The sequence below is a fragment of the Hermetia illucens genome, chromosome 1 (genome assembly GCF_905115235.1).
Source record: "Hermetia illucens chromosome 1, iHerIll2.2.curated.20191125, whole genome shotgun sequence".
NCBI classification, from domain to species: Eukaryota; Metazoa; Arthropoda; class Insecta; order Diptera; family Stratiomyidae; genus Hermetia; species Hermetia illucens.
Genome location: NC_051849.1, coordinates 203,232,413 through 203,253,551, shown reverse-complemented (window position 1 = coordinate 203,253,551; position 21,139 = coordinate 203,232,413). Strand labels below are relative to the sequence as shown.

Here is a 21,139-nt window from a genome sequence, read left to right as displayed (position 1 = left end):
AATCCCTCACGGCTTGCCTTGATGTCTTGGGACTTTCGCACAGTCTGGTTCAAACCATGCAGAAGTGCACCATTCTGCATACGTGCTCGATGTTGCGGGAAGTACTCAGCGCCCCCTTAGTTATTAAGTAGGTAGGATCGTCCGAGCCTAAATGCTTGGCACTTAGTGCTAGTATTAGGTAAAATCCGGTTATCTGTGATAACTGGGAAATAAAACAATTTGATTGATTTTGTTATGGAATGCCCGGTTTATTTCTTCATATAACATTTATTGAAATTAAAAATCATGCATATGAATATAATCCAAAATCACGAGGGGAAATGTATACCTTGAAAATTTACTGTCCGAATGAAATGAAATATCGATTATCCCCGGAAGGTTTTCCAATAAATAATGCAAAGGAAAATAGCCAGTTTATCTTAAAATCACACTTTTACATTCACAATGATTACACATTTACTTAAACATTGAAAAATATAACTCGATTGTAGTATAAAAAGAGCTAAGTGAGAGGGCTTGGTCCCTCTCGAATGGTTTAATATTTTGCTTACGTTCGGCCATTAATGATAATTTTACTTAGTTCCATTTCATTTAATCTAAAATCATTGCATCTATATTCACGATATTAATTGTTCTAGCATAATTCATATACATTCATTTCATATTTTGGTTTTTGTATCGGCGACAGGATATAGAAAGATCAGAAATAATTTCGATGCATCTCCAGAAATTAAAAGGATAAAATTATAAAAAGCAACAGGAAAGCGAAAATTTCATACAAATTTTCTTGTAAATTTTGAATTTTTCCACCAAAACTGGGTAAAGAGCCATCGAAATTCATGAATTTCGGTGAAAACAACAAATATACTTCAGCTTAGACTAAAAACCATAATTAACACTTAAACATTAAAATACACAGATCAAAATAACGGGATAGTAATTACAATAAAACATTGCTTTGTACAAAAAAGGAGGAAAATTTGTGTTTGTAAATATGTACGAGTATATTCGAATCTTGCTTCGAGTTGTGTAAAATGCCCGTTTTCAGCTGGTCGAAAGAATATTCGAAATATTCGAGATTATGTGCGTGATTCGTTTTAATTTTGAGATTCCATGAATCTGTCGTCTACGAGTTTGTTCTAGTTTTAGTTTATGACGCTTTTTCAGTTTGAATCAGAATCGCTGCAACTGAAAGGGTTAAAGCCGAATTTTTGATAACGATGAGCATTTGAAATGCATCTCGATGTTTTCAAACTATCACGACTGCTCTGGAAAAGAAGGACTATTGTCAAGCTATGTATTAACTATTTGTGTATATCAAGTATTGTAGCATTTATTTGTCATTGTTATGTATGGGCGGCGACATCAAAACTGATTCTGATCCAAATTGCAGAAAAAGTCCCTAAATTACGATTCTATCTACTTATTCTTTTAGAATTTCATCTAAGCGCTACTTCCGTTATGTGGCGTTCCACTAATTGCACTAAATAAAGCCATACTATTGCGCTGAGTGGCCATACCATCTTCGATAGGCGTGAAGGGTTCGTCGAGCAGATCACTTAGTGCTGTGCACAGTTTCTTGTAGTTTTCCTTCAATGCTGAATGGTATTCCTTCTGATCGGATGATATCATGCGGGCGTTCAATTGTAGAGCCGTGTTACAAACACCTATGAAATCTCTGCAAGGAATTAGTCAATTGAAGCTAAATCCACTGCTAAACTTTTTGGTGTAATTACCTGAACATATCCTTCAGATCCTCGACTCGGTCGATCTCATATTTGCCAACCACTTTTGGATCCAGAAACGCTGTGGCGTAAGCCAGGGGTCCAGCGTTAACTGTCGCTGCAACGCTACCTTGGAGCCGTAGTTGCAGCTTCTTAACATCAGCCGGTGGTAAAATGACTTCCTCCAATTCGGAAACTTTGGTTTGCATTTCATCGATCGCAACTTCAATTGGACTAAGTTCGATGATTTGATGACCTTTAACTGGGATACGTTTCAGGACGTAGGGGAATGAGTATTGTGCTGTTTTGGGAAGAAAATAAAATTAGTTGAAGATTTATAAACGTTTTCAATAACTTGTAAATATGGGGCAAGGGAGAGGCTCAGACCGCAGTGGCTCATTGTCCTCCAAATAGAGATTAATTTGTTAAGTAATAATGGATAGATATTTATGGAGACTGGAATAGTTTTTTTATTTCGTGGATTCGTGGATTAATCATTGCAGTAATTAACTGTCGTCTTCATCGCTCCTACCTGACATTGTGTGACTTGTTTTGGACACCAACAATGAAACAAATAATCGAGGGGAAAGAGTGAATTAGGGTCTAATAAACCTGCCCCGATGCCTAGGAATGTATGTGATGGAACCGGCGGCCGTTAAACACTTATCGGAAAGGGGGATCTGGTTCAAATGTAGATCTGTTTTTTGTCAGCCCTTTCCTGCGAGTTAGCAAGGACTGCACGTATAGCGACCCCCAGACAATCACCTTTGAAATAAGGACGGAGTCACCGGGCAATAGATCCGCATCCCGGAAGCCGAAAGCCAAAAGAACACCAGGATGGTCTGCAAAAGCGATGGATGAAAAAATATCCATGAAAGTGTGGTTAGACCTGCCTAGAAAAGCAGGCATCTCCACGGATAGAGTTCTCCATGCTTCGTAAAGCATCTCTAAAGCAGGTGACACGTCGATGCCTAGAAAATGCTCATTCTCCACTAGGTGAACTTGCCAGCCTTTGATCGATTTGTCACCAGGCCCGAAGAACGGGTCAGAGGGCAATAGGAAGGATCTATCAAGTGCAAAAGGTGCATGCCTCTAGAGAGACCTCAAGCTCGTCATTCAGCGCAGTAAGAGGGAAAGTTTTAAGGAGCTCTGTTCAGAAGCGGACATAAATTCGTGGGGTAGCGCCTATAAAATCTTGAGAGGACGATTTAGAGGCCATTCATTTTCGCAAATCATGTGTCCTATGCTCTTGTTAAAAATAATCCAGTGGTTATTTCCCCAATAAGAGAAGGGAATTGACACTTTCGAGCGCCTCCTGAATGTGACACTGATTCGACCAGTCACCAGGGACGAGCTGCTGGAGATCTGCAGTTGAATAGGCGACAGCAAAGCCCCCTGTCTGGACTACATACCAAATAAGGCCCTCAAACTTGAAATGTAGACCGGATATGTTCGAAGCGTGCAGTTCTCTCCGAGTTCTCGAAGCGAACAGACACCACGAGCTGAAGCTTATCGAGTACGGCCAAGCAACTCCACAAAGAAGTATCTCTTCTGGACAGTGGTGCCAATACACGCCCAACAAGATAATTTTATAAAAGTACGGGCTTGAGGACAGGATGTCCGCCAAGAGATGCAAAATGATAGTCTCGGAGGAGTTCATCTGAAGAGGAAGGAAGCTCTTCAGAACTCCAAGTAGTAAATGCGACCCTCCCCGAAAAGATCGAGGAATTAAAGCAGGAGAAGGCCGCCGTGGTCCAACAACTGGACTGCCAGCAGAGCATAATGAAGCAGCCGGAGAAGCGCTTGGCATCTCTCGAAGGGAGAATGCCGATTGCAACGTCGGAGCAGCAGCAACGGCAACGTCAATAACAACAACATCAACGGGAACAACAACATGATCAACAACGACAACGAGAACAACAAAAGGAACAAAAGCAATAACAAGCCCAACATTACCAAGATGAAGGAGAGATGTGCCTCGAAGTGATCATCGAAGAAGAAGAAGACGAATTTCATTTCGTCCAGGGGAGAAAGAAGAAAACTAAAGATAAGGTTGGTGTTAGTAGAGTTAATCCCCCTCCGGCAAACCCTCAGGCCCCCTCCCTCCCAACTACCCGCCCAAAAAAGGCTAAAATTCCGCCTACAAAATCAATGTATCTCAATTCTTGGGAATTCTCAAAGAGAAAGGGTTGAAAGTAACCCTAAAGAATACGTGGGCCGATAGGACCCTCATTTTCGCACAAAGCGTTGAAGATCATACGGAGATCTTCAACCCCATCAAAAGAAAAGGGGCTACATGCCACAACTAGTACCCCACCAGTTTTAGGGACTCAGTCCTTAGTAATCCGTCGTCTCCACAGGGAGACAGACCCAGCCGGAATAATGCGAGAACTCAATGAAGAGTATCCGCACTTGAAGGTGAAAAGCGTATCGAATCTGGTCACGCGAGCCGCCAAGCTTCTCCATAGCGAGAACCCGACGCTTCCGTTGTAGTCGCAATCGGGGCTGTTCATGGCTAGCTTCGAGCCCTCTCAAGAGCTCAATGAAGCATTTAAGATGATGTATATACTCCACCAAAAAATTTCGCTTGAGAAAGTCAAGTCTATTCAAGAAGTGTAGTGCTACAACTGCCAAAACTTGGGGCACAGTGCCCTCAATTACTTCATCGTGCACAGGTGCTTGAGGTGCACTAAAACTCATGCGCGAGGGGAATGCTCAAGTCCCACGGCAGAAACACCAACTTGCCGCAATTGTGGCCAGACCGGACATCCCGCCAACTACCGTGGATGCCCGGCATACAAGGGCATGGTTGCCAGAAGGGAAGCTGGCAGGGCAGACAAAAATGCTGGGGCAAAGCTTGGCCCAACCAGGCGTATCTTACGCTCAAGCAGCCAGGAATACTCCTCCTAGAGCTGCAGCCCCCAAACTTCACAAAACGTATCTCTTACTCAAGCAGCTAGAAGTACTATTCCTAGAACTGCAGCCCCTCAAGTTCCTCACGGCTACAAGTTGGCCTTGAGAAACTTGGTCGAAACGCTCGCTTCGGCCCAAACCAATGAACAGCGACAGTTCGCCGCTATCCAACTTTTAATGAGTCTATGGAGTTAAAAATTGTGACATTTAACTCCGCGTTTTTGGTCTCACACGCCCAACGTAACACCGCACAAGAGTTCGTAGATTCTCTGAAAGCGAACTTCTGCTGCACTTCAGAGACACGAGTAAAAAGCAGGCACAACGTACATTTTATCGGTTACAACATTATAACCGTAGTGGTCAAAGGGTAGTATAGGCCCCAAGGCGAAACGTGGATTGATACCCACGGTGGAGCATAAAACTTGGGAAACGCCTGCTGAACCAACACCAACAGCTCTACTACCCCCAAACCCCCCTCTACGTGGTGACCGCTGGGAGCTCTTTCTTAACGAAAAGTTGCAGACGGAGAAGGATGGAGACAAGTCTTCCGAGCCTAAAAACCGGACAAATTGTACCAACTGGTCATCCAGGTTGGGGGTTGGGTAGGGCTGACAACCCTACACGGAAAACCCAAGTTACGAAGGCACAACAGGAGCCTCGAACTGGGTAGATAATACAACGAGGAACCCGGTTGTCTCTCAGCAGACACAGCAACCCAGAGTCTGTGAGACCCGGTCACTTGGGAGCCTTGGATTCTCTCCGTATACCAACCCCGCCGGACTGGCCGCAAATTCCTCTCGGCGGGCTGTTCGGAGACCAAGTAGGACGAGAGGCAAGACTTGAGCCCAGGACGGATCGTTGCGGGCCATAATGGGGATTTCACCGTCCGGTGCCAACGCTATAGCATCCCATTGGATTTTGGATGGTGTGCAGTAGTCCGCTGCCGTTTGAATCCCAGGAGTTTGCCTAACTCCGAAAAAAGAGGATTCAAATTGCATCCCCTGGTCAGTGATAATCACTGCAGGGACACCAAAGCATGGGATCAACTCTCGACAGAGGGCTTCGGCACAAGATTGCGCCGTAATTTCCTTCAGAGATATTGCTTCACTCACAACAAAATGCGCCTCTAGCCGTATTCGTCGATGCCTCAGATACAAGCACTTCTCTTCACCAAAGGGTGAACCAAAGCTGGCAACGATTGGGTGCTCTCTCAAAAAACTTGAATCCCGCTCGACGGAATCACGGCGTATCTGAATATCAAGCACTTTCGATATCCCCTAGAAGGTAGGCCATTGACCTTGTTCATGGCCTCTACCTTTAATCTTAAGACAAAAGCCCAACAAAGCGTCCTCCCGCCAACTTCGGCACTTGACCTACATCAGCCACTTCACGTAAGACTTTCCTATCTTCGTCCCACATTTCTCTATCTACCGCGAGATCTCTGATAAGGGACCTAGGCCGTATATTCCGGCCGCTTTGGACAGCGAAATGACTAGTCTCCACCAAGTATTTCTGGCCGTCCATGAACAAGGACGCGAATTCTTGGGCCAGAAGGTGCATCGCATACCAAAGATGTGAAGTCACTAGACATGCCAGAAAGGATGTGTGGCTGTTCCCTAAGTCGACAAAGCGCTTCCACACTGATATTATAAGCCCTTTGCGGGACTCGCACAGCTACAATTATTGTTTCACGATCATTGATCGATCTACGCGGTGGCCTGAGGCAATACCTCTGAAAGACATAATAGCGCAATCATATGCTGAAACTCTCCTTTGAAGGCGGATTCCGCGCTTTGGTGTTCCCGCCATAATCAGCACAGACCAGCGAAAGCAATTTGAATCTCGGAACTCGGAAAGCTCCTGGGATTCAAATATCAGCGGACAACTGCATACCACCCGCAGTCCAATGAGATGCTAGAGCGTTGGCATCGGACGCAGGTCTTGCCTTTCGTTCTGTTTGGCCTCCGTACATCCGTCCGCGAAGAGTTAGCTTCCAGCCCTGCTGAGCTGCTGTATGGGGAGAACCTTCGACTCCCTGCCGACCTGGTCCTCGACAAGAAAGGCGACCTTGAAGAGACTGATTAAAGCCACCTCCGCTATCTCGTCACATGCAGCCGGCGATCGGGATTCGAAGTTTGTGCCTACGTTCTAGTGAGGACTGATGTGCTCCGGATGCCGCTGCAGCCACCATACGAGGGCCCCTATAAGATCATCGAGCGTGAAAAGCACAGATTCATTCTGGACATCGCGACTCCGGGTACTGCTCCAAAATGATCCGTAGGATGTCGATGTGATCAATGCAGGAGCCGAAAACAGCCTGCTCTCTGTCGACGTCAAGCTATCGAGATGTTCTTTCATACGTTCCAGGATTATTTTCGCTAATAACATATCTTTGCTACGGCAGGGAGTACACAGATACTCCCCCAGTTTTCACACTCAAAACGGATGTCCTTCTTTGGGATCTTAACAATCACCCCTGATTCCACACTCTCTCTTTCAGTATAAGTAACTGCAGGTGCAGCAATAAATAACTCTGCGGGGAGACCATGAAATTGAGCGTCTTTACTTTGCTTCAGTGCATTGATAATAATAATAAGAATCGTTGGCTCAATAATCCAATTGGATCACGGCCTTGAAGTAGATTACAGTAACTTATAGGAGGCAATGTGGTCAGCATAGCGCTCGCCCGAGCTTATAACCCTGATTTGACTCAGGTACTCATTCATAGCTGAGTCGACTGGTATCCCACGACAACTCAGCTATCCGGACACAGTGCATTAATAGTCGAGATGATTTCTCTTCTGCTTGGAGGAACAGTTAACGTCCTCCATAGGACCCTCGCAAAGTTTGCAACCACATGCAAATTCTTTCGTAATGAGATATACGCTTCCGAGATCATTGCGTCCTGTAGCATATTCCGTTTTCTTGACCAGCGCGTTAAAAAATTCATTTTTATCACAGCGCGCACTATGCTGAGTTTCTTGGGATTTCGCAGCGCGTCACCTCTGCCATCACTCCCATTTGTCAATAAAACCTTCAATCTCCTCTGTTCATCGATTCGCTTCCACGCGAGCCAGATCCGCCAATTTGGGACGTGGCCGACGACCTATGTAGCACCAGGGAAAAGATTATTTTTGATGGCGGCCCAATCCTCAACGATATTTTCAGACGGGTTTCTCAGTAGATCTGCCGCTCGATCAGCAAGGTAGCTCTCCCACTGTCGAGTGATACTAGGCCGTATAAGCGGTCTATGTTAAAATTGAGGGGTTGTAGCTCCCCCACCCTGCGAGAAGTGGCGGACGAAACACACAAGCGAACATAATTGAACATCTACTGCTAATCACAAAGTGGTCAATTTGATCGCTCATACGGTGCCGGTCGGTTGAAACCAAACTGGCAGACTCTGTGTAAAGCGGTGGAAATTGCAGAATTCGACAAACCTCCACCATTATCGTGCTTGCTTATCACATTTTCGAATAAGGTGCTGTCAGAGCTCACCTCGGCATTCATCACGATCACAATTTCACCTTTAGGAAGACTCTCCTCCTGGAAAGCATCCTTCTCCACAACATCGAAACTCTCCGTTGGTGAATAGCATTGCACAATGCGATACTCCTTCACCTAGACCGGAATCGTGCAGCAAGAAGTCTATCAGCAACCGGCTCGCAGTTCAAGAGAGCACACCTAACGGGAGCAGTTAGAAACAACCCGATACCGGATTCGCGTCTGCTACGATTCGGCTTTACAAAGTACAGAAGCACATTGTCGCAAGGGGGGAAGGTACTCTTCACAGTCCCACTATCATATTTCGCTTAGGTCCAAAATTTCCAGCTTATATGGTTGGAATTTTCGTTTGACTTGGAGAAACCGAGCATTTTTGGGACTCCGTTGTCGAGGAGCGTGCGCACATTCCAGAAACCAATTATAGTCCACATCCGATATCGTGAGATCAGACCCTTCTGGAGTCGTTGTTGAAGTTTCGATAGCAATAATACTTCAAAATGTACAAGTCGCTAGCCTACAAATTTCTATCCCTTTTAATCGGCTCTAACGACAATCAGAGTAGACTTTGAGTGTATTTTTAAGCTCCTACTCACAGGGTCGAAACAATCAATCAAAACAGGTACTTACTTGTTATGATGGTCTTCCTTTTCCATTGATCTTCAACATTGCCTCGCGCTGCACCGTTCTTCGTAAATGGCGTTTGATAGACAAATGTGTCGATGTCATGGTTTTGCTCGAATTCATTCTGCCTAAATGAAAGCTCATCTTTCGTAAAATACGGTATCACATGTGTCACTTGAATATAAGCTAATTTCGGATCTAAGTCATTCACATTCACCTGGAAAGGACATAAGAATTTGGGAGTCAGAATTTAGTTCGGCTGTAAAAGGGATTTTTTTAATGAAGACAGAGAGGGTGATAAACTACTGATTATTTTTTTTTTAACTGGTGATTAATGGATTGTCTCGTAATTTGGAAAGAGCAAATTGATCTAGAGAATTCATTAAGAATTAGCGACACAATTTGTTAACTTACTGGTGATGAATCCATTATCATTTTAACAACATCCCCTCCGAGCTTATCCTTATACTGTTTATGTAATCTCTCTGAGATTTCACTCAGCGACGTTAATTTTGGTTCTTTGTAAACGTATTCCACTCCACTGTCTTCTTCGAAATACAACTGGAAAGAACTTTTTTTAAAGCAACAGATCTAAAAGTGAATATAAATTAGTCTTACTTGGCCGTAGAATACAACTCGGTAGAATCGTCCTAACATTCTCTTCCCAGACCGATTCACCTCAACCACTTTATTGCAGGCGTGAGCTAAATGTTCATAGCATTGCGCCAAAGAAGTATAATCTCTTTGCTTTTCATGCATTGGAAGGATAAGACGATACAAGGCTCCCAAACATTCATATCTTTCAGCGCGATCTAAATAGTTAGCACACTCTTTCAGATGAACGAGTAAAAGTCCTTCTGAATATTGATTATCCTGCGCTCCGGAATCCAGTTTCAGACCTTTTTCATCTCGGGGAATATTTCTAGAAATCGAAGTAAACGCCTCAGCTCCCCACTTGTGTTCGCCGGTTCCCTTCAACTTGAGATATTCCGCCATCAGTGCAGCGATGTGAAGATTGCAACATGCTGCTTCCGAGATATTTCCACTTTGCTCGTGATTTCTCGCCATAGTAATCAGCCAAGTGTGTCTTAGCTCGGGGGTCGAAGCGTAGGAGTTGGCTAATGAGAGTTGGAGTTCTAGTAATCGTTCAGGATCCATGTGGTGGGCTTGCATTTGAGCAGTTGCCATTAGAACGGTGCGAACGCGCCTGGTGAGATCTTTGACTTCAACCGGAAACCCGGTACCCTTCATGGCCTTATCACTGTTTGCATAGCTGTTTATTAGTGATAGAGACTCTTGAAAACGAGCATTGTTCAATCCAATAACGTTGCCGATCATTTGCGATACGGAAATTATAACTTGCAAGTGAACTCGCGTCAGACCTTTACGACCGGAAAATTCAAAATTACTACGCATTAGCAAATATAGGACGGCACATGATTCATGTCGTATAATAGTCAACCGACTATCACAGCCCTTCAACAGTTCGTACACTAACTGGCCACATAGTACGGCATTGCCTTTGAATAAGGCAGGAGAAAAATTGTTGATGAAAGCACGTAGCGCGGCAAATACGTGCTTTGATAGCGTTTCCGATTGGCCCAATTGTAGATATTGTAAGTAGACGTGCGCCAGTTTGGGAAGAACTTGACTCTCGAGAAGTTTATCGCGAAATTGTATTGAATAGAAGCCCATGCAATCCAGGATGATCATACCGACCTCAGTTGCCATATTGGATTCGTACAATGCTTGTTGCGTTCGCACAGTTTCTTCGACTAGATTCTCTCGATTTTGGCCATAATTCAATGTTCCTGTTTCATGAGCAGTTCCATTCTCATTTGTCGGTGGCACCATCCTTGCGGGCAGTGTGCTAGCTTTGGCGGATCTTCCACTTCGTCCATCTTTTCCATCACTTAGAACAATATTTTTCTTCCCAACGTATCTGAAGTGCACAAGGCACAAATCTAAGATGGATAGGAACGCGATTATTTCATTTTCCGTACAATTTTGCCACCATGCAAGCATCTGATCTTGTGATAAGTGTTTGATAACGAACAAGAAGCACAAGAGCATGTCTTTGATTTCTCCTGGGAGGAGTTTGTCACAGCGTGGTACGCTAGCAGGTTGAGTTACGCTTATTGAACGAGCATGGCCCGTCCCTCCTCCATTTCGAAGCTGGACTTCACTATCGTTTTGAATCGTGTTTGTATCTTGCGATAGGCCTGAGCATTGAGAATCTAATGAGGTGGTGGAGTGTCCATTGACGATTGGTTGACCCGCAATGGCTGCTAGGTAGTTGGTATCTTTTAAATATAAGGAAGCCCTGATCGGGCTGGGATGGTCAAAGTGCATTGTTATGCGATTTTTCGATCGTGGTGTGCTTGATGAAGAGTTCTGAACAAATGAGTTCTGGGTGGTGTTGAGAGTACTTGAGGGACTATCCTTTGCGAAGACATAGCTGCTGCTCGAGGATATTCTGTTTACCAATGAGACTGAATCGAATTTGTTTGCTTCGCTTTCTTTGTCTGTGATCCTTTTGATATTCTCCATTACAATGCCAAGCCAAGGAATGTATAACAAAGCAATTCTTGACATTTGACCCTTGTTTTGGAATCGATCGTCCAGATCGTGCTTTGCCATGAATTCCTTGAGAATGTAGAGAGCCATTCGACGAACATGTCCTACTTCGTTCAGACTGCATTTGATTTCTTGTAGAAGCAGACCAGCTAAGAAGTGCTGTCTGCAAAACTCTTCGGACAGCGTGAAGTGTTGAATCAAGTCTGGTGGTCGATTTTTAGGACTCAGCAAGAATGGGAGATTTAAGGGCACGTAGTGCTCATGTTGACACACTTCCTGAAGGAAACTCAATTTGAATTCTTGTAGTATGCGTGGGTCGCCCGGTTGAAATCGTTCCATATAAAACCGGATCAATTTGAACACGAATCCTCGGTCCATGAAGGTGAGGCATCGTTTAATGAATATAGAGAGAGATTTATTCAGATGCTGAGTTTCTACTGGCAGATCTTTGTAGCGTGAGATTAAGTAGGGAGTCAAAACTTGAACAAGAGATTCAATACGACTCGGAAACTCTTTTGGAAAGCGTTCATTTCGATGCATCTTGATTCGTCCTGTGTGGATCAAATGTTGGGCCATACTCTTAATGATGATATCGAATAGAATCCCGGAATATTTCATGAATTTATTGACGATTAAGAAGTCCGTGTTGTTGGGGTGTAGAAGAGTTGGTAGATGGCGACACAATTCTCCGTGGACTGTGCTTTGACCCAACGTGCCGTTTCCATTTTTCTTGTCCCCACATCCATTGCGAACTTTCTCAGCACCGCCGAATCCAGGTGAGTAGAAAACATACTTCACATATGCTTGTAATAGCTCCTTTCGTCCAGCTTCGTCGATGATCATGTGAATCAAATTGATGAGGAGCCGAATGGCATTAAGCCCGATTTCCTCGCTACTTGTATGCACCAAAAGGGTAAACAGCAGATCGAATATCGTTGGCAAGAACGTTATTAACGACGTTATATGAACAGCATGGGCTGCTTTAAGGATCTTGCAAGTTTCCGATTCCGCTGGAATGGCAATCATACGCGAATCGAGCAGGCGCTCTGTATGCGCAAAAAGATTGTGTAAATGCTGATCGGCTGTAAGAACAGTTGAATCTAGACGAAATGTTACGGTGAATAGAGGACGCTGATTGTCGATCCATTGAATTTCCGGTCCGGAATTCTGCTGAAGAAATTTGGTTTTGTATCGGGTACAAGCATTTTAGGGGAGAAAAAAATCGGGGGAAGAAAGAAACAGAATGAAACGACAATTAGATGACTTCTGATAATGGCAATGATGACGGCATCGTTAGTTGATTAGAATCTTCCAACATGCATGCAGTTTTTGTGTTTTTGTGTGTGTAAAATTGACGTTAATTTCAAATATCTCCAATCGATAAAAGTGAATTGAAAAGTTTGTCTCTGAAAACATAAAAGGTTTGGACTTTGACTGGGACATCGATTTGACTTTTACATTTAAAACGGACTTTGAATACGCTTTTCGATATTCCCATGCATCGTTTGACATGATCTCAATCGAATGAGAAAATTCATGTCCGGAGAAAGAAGAAAGAACTCGGCTCCACTCAAAAGTTCTATTAGATTGTTCCACATGAAATGGCCGATTTGGCAATCAAGTGAAGTTAGTGCGATTTTGCTGTTGGTGTCGTATAATAAGTATAAATACTTCTACATGTAATCAAGGAGTCACTCCAGTTTTGACCAACGTTGTGATGACAGTGAATAAAAAGGAAAAAAGGATGGAAAAGAGCCAAGAACGTGTGGCGCGGCCACATCGCCACATCAACGTATACTTTTTCTGTATGAGTTCAAACTCGGTCATAAAGCAGCGGAGGCGACTAAGAACATTAACAGTGCATTTGGAGCTAATACAGTAAGCGAACGAACCACACAGCGGTGGTTCGAAAAACTCCGATTAGGCGACATAAACCTTCAAAGTGATTCACGTGGGCATCCAGAACCATCGATTGACAAGGACGAGCTGCGTTTGCTAGTTGAATCCGACACACCTCAGTCTGTGGGTGACATTGCAGAGAAACTGGGCGTACACTACTGGATAGTTTCCCGGCACTTGCAACAACTTGGAAAGGTGGAAAACCTCAACAAATGGGTTCCGCACGCCCTTACGGAGCAAAACATGACGCTTCGAATGGAAATTTGCAGTTCTTTACTCTCCCACAACAGAAGCGTTCCCTTTTTTTGACAGAATAGTGACATGTGATGAAAGTCCTGGGGGTTTGACGTGAGTACCTGCCGTGTAGTCACAATCCTACGGTCCTCTTCGGACACGGGTTGATTTTGGGACCACAATCAGAGCCCCGCCATGACTAGCATAGCGGTACTGGTTTATACTGAGTGCAGGCTTAGCATTCATACCAACTCGGCCATGCTATTAACATGGTATGCTGGTCCTAAGCCCAGGTAAAGGAGGAGTGTTTGAGGCAACGTACTCTGTACTATCCTCAGTAAAACAAAAATAAAATGCTGAGATCAGGGAAAGAGATAAATAGAGTATAGTTCAAGTTATTCTACTATGCTAAAGCCTATCTGATCTCTCTTGGTGACAGGCCCCGCGACAGGTCGACCAAGAAAATGCATACAATGTCGTTATAAACATGATGATCGGATTGAGTCACAAGCCTCGGAGAAATGTTAGGGCGTCCACCTCAGTCGACGCAGCAGGACGGGCCCCGGTCCTGTCGAGAAATGGGCAAAGGTTCTTGACGCATGGACGGCGTCAGGACGTAAGCAAGTTCGTCCGAACACAATGAACAAAACAAATACGTGTCTGCACGCTAAATGTTGGTACCCTAACTGGAAAGACCGCAAGGAACTCGCAAAAGCCCTTCGAAAAAGGCGCATTGATATCTGCGCTCTGCAAGAAACCCGATGGTCTGGTGCCAAAAACTGCGACATTGAACGCGAACGCGGTACAAAATGGCTACAAACTTCTCTATTTTGGTAACCCACACACTCAATATGGTGTCGGCATTGCCATCTCAGAGGGTTTCCGTGATGCCATTAGAGAAGTCGAACGATTTGATGATCGGTTGATGAAGCTCACCATTATATCAGCTGATCGCATTATTCAATTCTTCATCGCGTACGCACCACAGGCAGGTCGACCTGATGATGAAAAAGATGTCTTCTGGCAACTTCTCGATGAAAAGACTTGTCACGTGCCTGCTGACGATTATATAATCATTGCCGGCGACCTTAATGGTCATATGGGTGAAAAGGCAGACGGTAACAGGTGCCATGGGGGAAAGGGGTTCGGAGCGCGCAATGAGGGCGGCGAGCGTATAAACGCAAATCGACTATATTCTCATAAGACGCCAACATTTTACCACCGTCACTGATTGCAAAGTCGTTCCCTATGCGACCATCACACCTCAACATCGGCCGTTGATTGCCGTCCTGCGAATTAAGTCACCGAGAAAACAGCGTGAGGAACGCACTGGCCCGCGACGCATTAAATGGTGGCGATTTGGTGAGAAGAAAGAAGAAACGATCTCACTCATACGATTGCCGACCATTACGAATGTGGAAGAATCATGGAACCAAATGAAAGACACGATCCACAAAGCGGCCTCTGCAACCCTCGGGGTCACCAAGTCGGGTAAGCGGTACATCAACCGAGATACTTGGCTTTGGAATGATGATGTTGAAATGAAGCTCCGTGAAAAGAAACGCCTCTATCACAAATTTCTCGACGATAAAACACCAGCTAATTGGCAAATTTATAAGAATGCCAACCGGGAAGCAAAGAAAGCGGTCGCTGTCACCCGAGCAAACCATTTCAAAAATCTTTACGATAAACTGGACACTCGGGATGGCAAGAGAGATCTGTATCGATTTGCTAAAAGCCGTAATGAACGCACACAGGATATCGAACACTTCTGTTGCGTTAATGACAAGAACAGTACTTTGCTTACCAACCGTCGAGCCGCAACGGATAGATGACGAGAATACTTCCAGCAGATTTCAACCGAAGAATTTGCTCATCCTCCACTTCCACAATCATTGCCGACATTTGGACCAGTTCCACCAGTCAGCGCAACTGAAGTCGAGGAGGCAATAAAACAAATGAAGTCGGGGAAAGCAACAGGACCTGACGACATCGCATGTGAGCTCTGGAAAGCGAAGAGCTGGGACCCAACACTGTGGCTCAGTGAATTCTTTAACCGGGTTATTCAGGAAGGAAGAACACCATCTGATTGGCAAGAAAGTACCACTGTTCCAAAATGGAAAAATAAAGTTAGTCCAGCAGAATGTTCAAATTACCGTCCGATCCGGTTACTTTCCCATACCATGAAGATTTTTCAACGCATTCTTGACAACCATATTCGCGAAATCTTTGAAATAACCGTGAATCAAGCCCAATTTGTCAAAAACTGCGGAACTACTGACGCAATACACGCTGCACGGTTAGTCATGGAGAAACACCGTGAGAAGCATCGCCCTCTTTACATTGCCTTTTTGGATCTAGAGAAAGCGTTTGACCGTGTACCACACGAACTCATCTGGTATGCTTTACGACAATACTTCGTGCCAGAAGAACTCGTGTGCTGAGTTCAATTACTCTACCACGATTCGAAAAGTGAAATTCGAAATATGGCGGGTGTATCAAAATCGCTTCGTGTCTCTGTTGGTGTGCATCAAGGAAGCGCCCTCTCACCACTTCTCTTTGCTCTTGTTATAGACACCGTCACACGGGATATCCAACGTCCAGCGCTCTACACACTGCTTTATGCAGATGATGTTTTCCTAGCATCTGATAGCAAAAATAATCTCGAGCAACTTGTTCAAAAATGGAATGATCGCTTCGTGTAACACGGTCTCACGGTGAATTTAAACAAAACTGAATTTTTGACGACCGATCCCCATGAAACAAGCACAATCACTGTCAGCGACAGCGATCTGCCCAGAACTCAGCGATTTATATACCTCGGGTCAACGCTATCAGCCAATGGAGAACTGCGTTATGAAATCGATTCAGGCATTAACGTAACCTGGATGAAGTGGCGTTCCACAACTGGCGTTCTTTGTGATCGACGTATCAACGAACGTTTCAAATCTAAAATTTACCGCAATGTCGTCCGTCCAGTCGCTCTCTATTGTTCTGAGTGTTGGCCGACTATAAAAGACAATGAACGGCGTCTTGCGGTAATGGAGATGTTAAGTTGGACTAGTGGCGTCACACGTTTAGATCACATCCGAAATCAGGATATCCGCGACCGTTATGGAGTTGTACCGATCGTGGAAAAGTTGCGAGAGCGGTGTCTTTGAAGGGATGGTCACGCAATTCGTGCCAACGAGAATTCACCTGCCAAGATTGGTCTGAACATCGAAGTCGATGGTAAACGACCAAAAGGCAGACCTAAACAACGGTGGCTTGATACGCTAGATGAGGATTTGAAAGCCTCGAGATTGCACTCAGATCAGGCATTCGATAGAGCCAAATGGCGAAGCCGATCACGACGAGCCCACCCCGCTTGTGAACGGGACAAAGACTGAAGAAAAAGAAGAACAGGCTCAGCATTCATACCAGTGGATGCGAGGCCTATCTAACGCCTCTGCCGCAACTAAGGGGTACGGCACCCGAGTTGTACAGCGCAACTCCACGCTTGAGCTCCGAGGAGCTCTGCCCGCGATGTAGGCATAACCACAACCACCATGAAACTCCCACTAGGGGGCTAACCCCAAATAACCGGGCCGAGAGCACATCCTCGAGGAATTCTCCTGGAGCATATGCTCTCAGAGGGCCATTCCGGTTCCCATGGTACCAAATAACCTCCGGTGAGGCTTCGTGGCAGAGCCACTTCAGATGAGTCCCTTGCAGACTCGGGTCTCATCGCCCTCCTCGAGTACGTGGGGACGAGTGACATGTGATGAAAAGTGGATATTATACGACAATCGTCACCGATCAGATGCTGATGAGCCACCGAAGCATATGTCGAAACCGAGCCTCCATCCGAAGAAGGTAATGGTGGTCTACAGTTGGAGTTATCCACTGTTCTTTTTTGCCACCTGGAGAAACGATAAATGCACAGAAATACTATGCCCAACTCGAGGTAATGCACCAAAAATTGAGTATTCAACGGCCGAGATTGATCAACAGAGATGGTGTGATACTCCTTCACGACAATGCACGAACTCATGTACCCAGAGCAACGGTTCAAAAGTTGAACGAATTGTAGGGTGACTCTGCCTCATCCATCATATTCACCGGAAATTTCGCCAAGCGACTATTACTTTTTTAAGCATTTGGATTATTTTTTGGTGGAAAAACAATTTAGGAACGAAGAGTCTGTCAAAATTGCCGTCGACGAATTTATCAACACCCGACAGTTGGACTTTTACGAAACTGGCATACATGCTCTTGAATCTCGTTGGAAGAAGTGTTTTGAATCGACTGGCGCCTATTTTGATTAATTAAATAAATTTTTTGTAAGCTTTACCGTCGTTTCAAATTTCAGTATCAAAACGGCCATTTCATTTGCAACAACCTAAAAATTTTCACATCTTTTTATTGAAAAGGAAAACCGAATAATTTCCAGAAGACATTAGGTGCCAATATTGGAATAATTTACTTGTAGCTTGTGGTTGTTACTGAAGTTAGCATTATATAAAAGAAAAAGCCATGAAGCCTATGCTTCAAAAGCGATACTTTAAAATCACTTAAAATAAAAAGGTGTAGGCAAATATTTCAAAAGTGTACATACATTCTTCGTAAAACGAAAATGTGACTTTCCAACTGACACATTGACCTAAAATTTCGAGAACGCATTGTTTTCAAACAAATCGTGGAACATCAACAACTTATAGTAAATCAAAAAAAGAGCAATCGAGCTACCAAAGCATGCAGGCCTGATACCTCGGCAACAGGACAGACTATCTTTCATGCTTTATATCCGAAAAAGGCGTTAAGCGTCTCCCATCTTTCTCCCCCAAAAAGTTGACTAAGCAGAAAATTAAATCAAGCAATCAATCTCAAATTTTTTGAACGTATCCAGCTCAATTTAAAGGGCCAAGAAACTTCACAATTACAAGCAACAAAGAAATAGAATTTCTGCAGGAAACACACCAAGAAATAATGAGGCAGCCTCAAGCGGGAAATCATGAAAACCCATAAAAAAAACAAACATAAAAGTGGCGGAAAGTGAAATGATAAAAGCAACATAAAAAGAAATAAAAAAAATATTTCAACTCATTTCCACAATGAAACACTTACCCCCTTCCCCAGTCCAAGCGGTTGTATTGAAAGATATCCACTCGGCAATGTCGCCGCAACAGGAATCATTTGTTCTTCCAAATTGATTTTTCCTTTGTGTAAAAGTGGTAGCCAAGCATATCCTACAGGTGTTTCGAATCCGGCATTTGCATCGCGTTTCTTTGATAGATTACACGATACGTGCAGGAAAGAAAACAGGATATGATGTTGGGTTGTAATGTTTAATGGCAGCCGCATTTTAATCTCCTCATACCACGTCGGGTTTGTATTATGATGGAGGACGGGACATGAAATGTTCGTGACAAGAGTATCTTGTCCAGGACGACCATAAATGCACTAAAACAAGCATAGAAACGAAAATTGCGAGTGACATTCGAACACAACAAGCTTAACCTACCTTTAAGGGTTTAGAGTCTTCCGAGTCGCTTTCTTTAAGCTCCACGATTACGGTGATATTCCGTGCACGCGAAAACAATTTCTGACTATCGAAAGCTAAATTAAGCGGGTAAATATAAAGGTGGTTAATGAATGTGGTAAATGGGTGAACATCACGTTCGGTGTTGCCTACGAATTCAGCAATTTCAAATGTCGGTTCATTAGCGGGCGGAGTCGGGAAAGGTTTCAACGGGGCAAGCGATGTAGTTAATGTATCTAAAAAGGGTTTCGGAATAACACTTACTCATATCATGATCAGTTCCACCAAGGATACTCACTATTTGGCAGTTCTGAAACCGGTTCAATGTTGACATTTAGCCAACCAGGTATCACAGTCAATTTACTAAACTTGTCAGGTTTCCGGTATTCCGCGAGCAACTTCAACAGCTCTTCGTCCTTAAGTTTATTTCCCTCTTGCCGGTAAATAGCAGGAAATTCAATAGAGGTGTCCAAATCGCTACTATACAACCGAAATAGCGGTTTAGCGGCCCAAGCAAATGGCATCCGAAAGTGTCCAATCTTTTGGCAACATCCTAGCACGGTTTTATGCAGCTTCAATCCCAACTTCGGATCCTTTGCAGCTTTCAAATATGGTTCTGTTGTTTGATTAATACTTCCCTGTAATATTTTCTCAATTCTAACTACAAGAAATATATCAGGATTCGGTGCCGTGACACTTAGTAAAGCTTGTCGAGGAAACATCTTCCATTCATTCGGGACTTTCAAATTGACTTGAAGCCCCTCGTCATGCGTTGTATGACCATTACTTTCGTTTCGCTCACCAGCCGTTCCGCACGTTTTAGGTAACATTTCACGTACATGCTCCTGATTTACATCAAAATAAAAAGTCTCAGTCAATTTTCGTCCTGCCTTGGCATCGTACAGAGCAAGACTCGTAATGTAAGGTTCAACTTGGCATAAAGTCTCGTTTTCACCGTCACCAATTGGTGCTTGCAGTCGAAATTTCAAACTTGTACACTTTATTAGGATACGTTTTCCGAATTGTTCGCGGTATTGCTCCACATGCTCGGAGGGTGTGGCCTTATGCTGCATTTGATAGCACCCGAAGAGACGGCGTCGACTTTCGCGGCGGGCTTGAGCTATTGAAATATCGGTCTCGCGGCCGTATTTGATAAGTTGCGGATTCATACTTTGATCGAGACCCTTGAGCGTGCCAAATACGATAGCATTGGGACTGGGCGGTGGGGCTGTAATTTATAACAGTCATCAATTGAAGGATTTTTTTAAATATATTTATTAGTGCAACCTCGTTCTAGACTAGAAGCTCTTTTGTCTTCTTGAATTTTATTTTGTTGTAACACGGAATGAAGTTTGCTCAGCCAATCTTTGAAGTCTTCTTCACTTTCAGCAGCTAAGGTAAACGATTTATGGCCGGCAGTCATTCGTAATTCAAAACACAATCTACCACGTTTCGGATTCTAGGAAGGAAAAAAAAATAAAATTAACAGAATGTTGAAAAGGAAACAAATTATTGGATGTATAACTTAATTCGTGCCGTTTTTTTTTCAAAATTTTAACGTTTATTTAAGAAAGACATCTAATGTTATCCAAAGTATTGTCCATCCAAATCTATGATTTTTCCCCATCTTTCTGACAATTTGTGGATTCCATCCCAAAAGATCTTCGCCGGCTTGGCGGCCAAGAGTGGGTCAAGCCAATTTTTGATCTGATGTGAACCGTATTCCAGTGAGGGCGTTCTGCCGCGATTGGAATAAATGGTAGTCGGACAGCCAAAACTTCCCAGCCGCTGTTTTCTAAGTAGTGTTTGATCGGTATTGACACATGAGGCCCAGTCGTCATGATGGAAAATAATGGACTCATGTCTGGTCGCATATTCCGGGCGTTTTTCGGCTATTGCTCTCTTCAAACGGATTAATTGTGTTCGGTAGCGTTCTCCATTGATGTTTTCACTCGGTTTTAGCAGCTCGTAATACAGCACACCCTTCAGATCCCACCAAATACAGAGCATTACCTTCGCGAAATGGATATTCGGCTTTGCCGTTGATTTGGCTGGTTGGCCGGGTTTCATATATGATTTTTTGCGCTTGGGGCAGAGGCAACTTATTATTGCCTCTGCCCATGACGTGTTTGCGGAATGATATAAG

The 21,139-nt window shown here is 44.0% G+C and overlaps 1 protein-coding gene across 7 annotated transcripts in view; it reads right to left on the bottom strand.

Annotated features, from left to right (window-relative positions):
* Nucleotides 1-223: 223 nt before the first annotated feature.
* The window catches only part of LOC119652692 (dedicator of cytokinesis protein 9), a 134,078-nt gene continuing 113,162 nt past the window's right edge, over nucleotides 224-21,139 (bottom strand). For 2 of the 7 annotated variants that reach the window (XM_038056973.1, XM_038056981.1), the window contains exons 7-16: nucleotides 20,281-20,452; nucleotides 19,292-20,221; nucleotides 18,976-19,229; nucleotides 18,579-18,914; nucleotides 18,070-18,114; nucleotides 9,381-12,509; nucleotides 9,177-9,323; nucleotides 8,769-8,979; nucleotides 1,737-2,025; nucleotides 224-1,678 (exon numbers count right to left, since the gene is read on the bottom strand). In XM_038056973.1, coding sequence (XP_037912901.1) covers nucleotides 1,444-1,678; nucleotides 1,737-2,025; nucleotides 8,769-8,979; nucleotides 9,177-9,323; nucleotides 9,381-12,509; nucleotides 18,070-18,114; nucleotides 18,579-18,914; nucleotides 18,976-19,229; nucleotides 19,292-20,221; nucleotides 20,281-20,452 — 5,748 coding nt within the window. In that variant the 3' untranslated portion in view covers nucleotides 224-1,443. The remainder of the gene's footprint in view (nucleotides 1,679-1,736; nucleotides 2,026-8,768; nucleotides 8,980-9,176; nucleotides 9,324-9,380; nucleotides 12,510-18,069; nucleotides 18,115-18,578; nucleotides 18,915-18,975; nucleotides 19,230-19,291; nucleotides 20,222-20,280; nucleotides 20,453-21,139) is intronic. The other 5 variants (XM_038057021.1, XM_038057012.1, XM_038056987.1 and 2 more) reach the window with 5 other exon arrangements.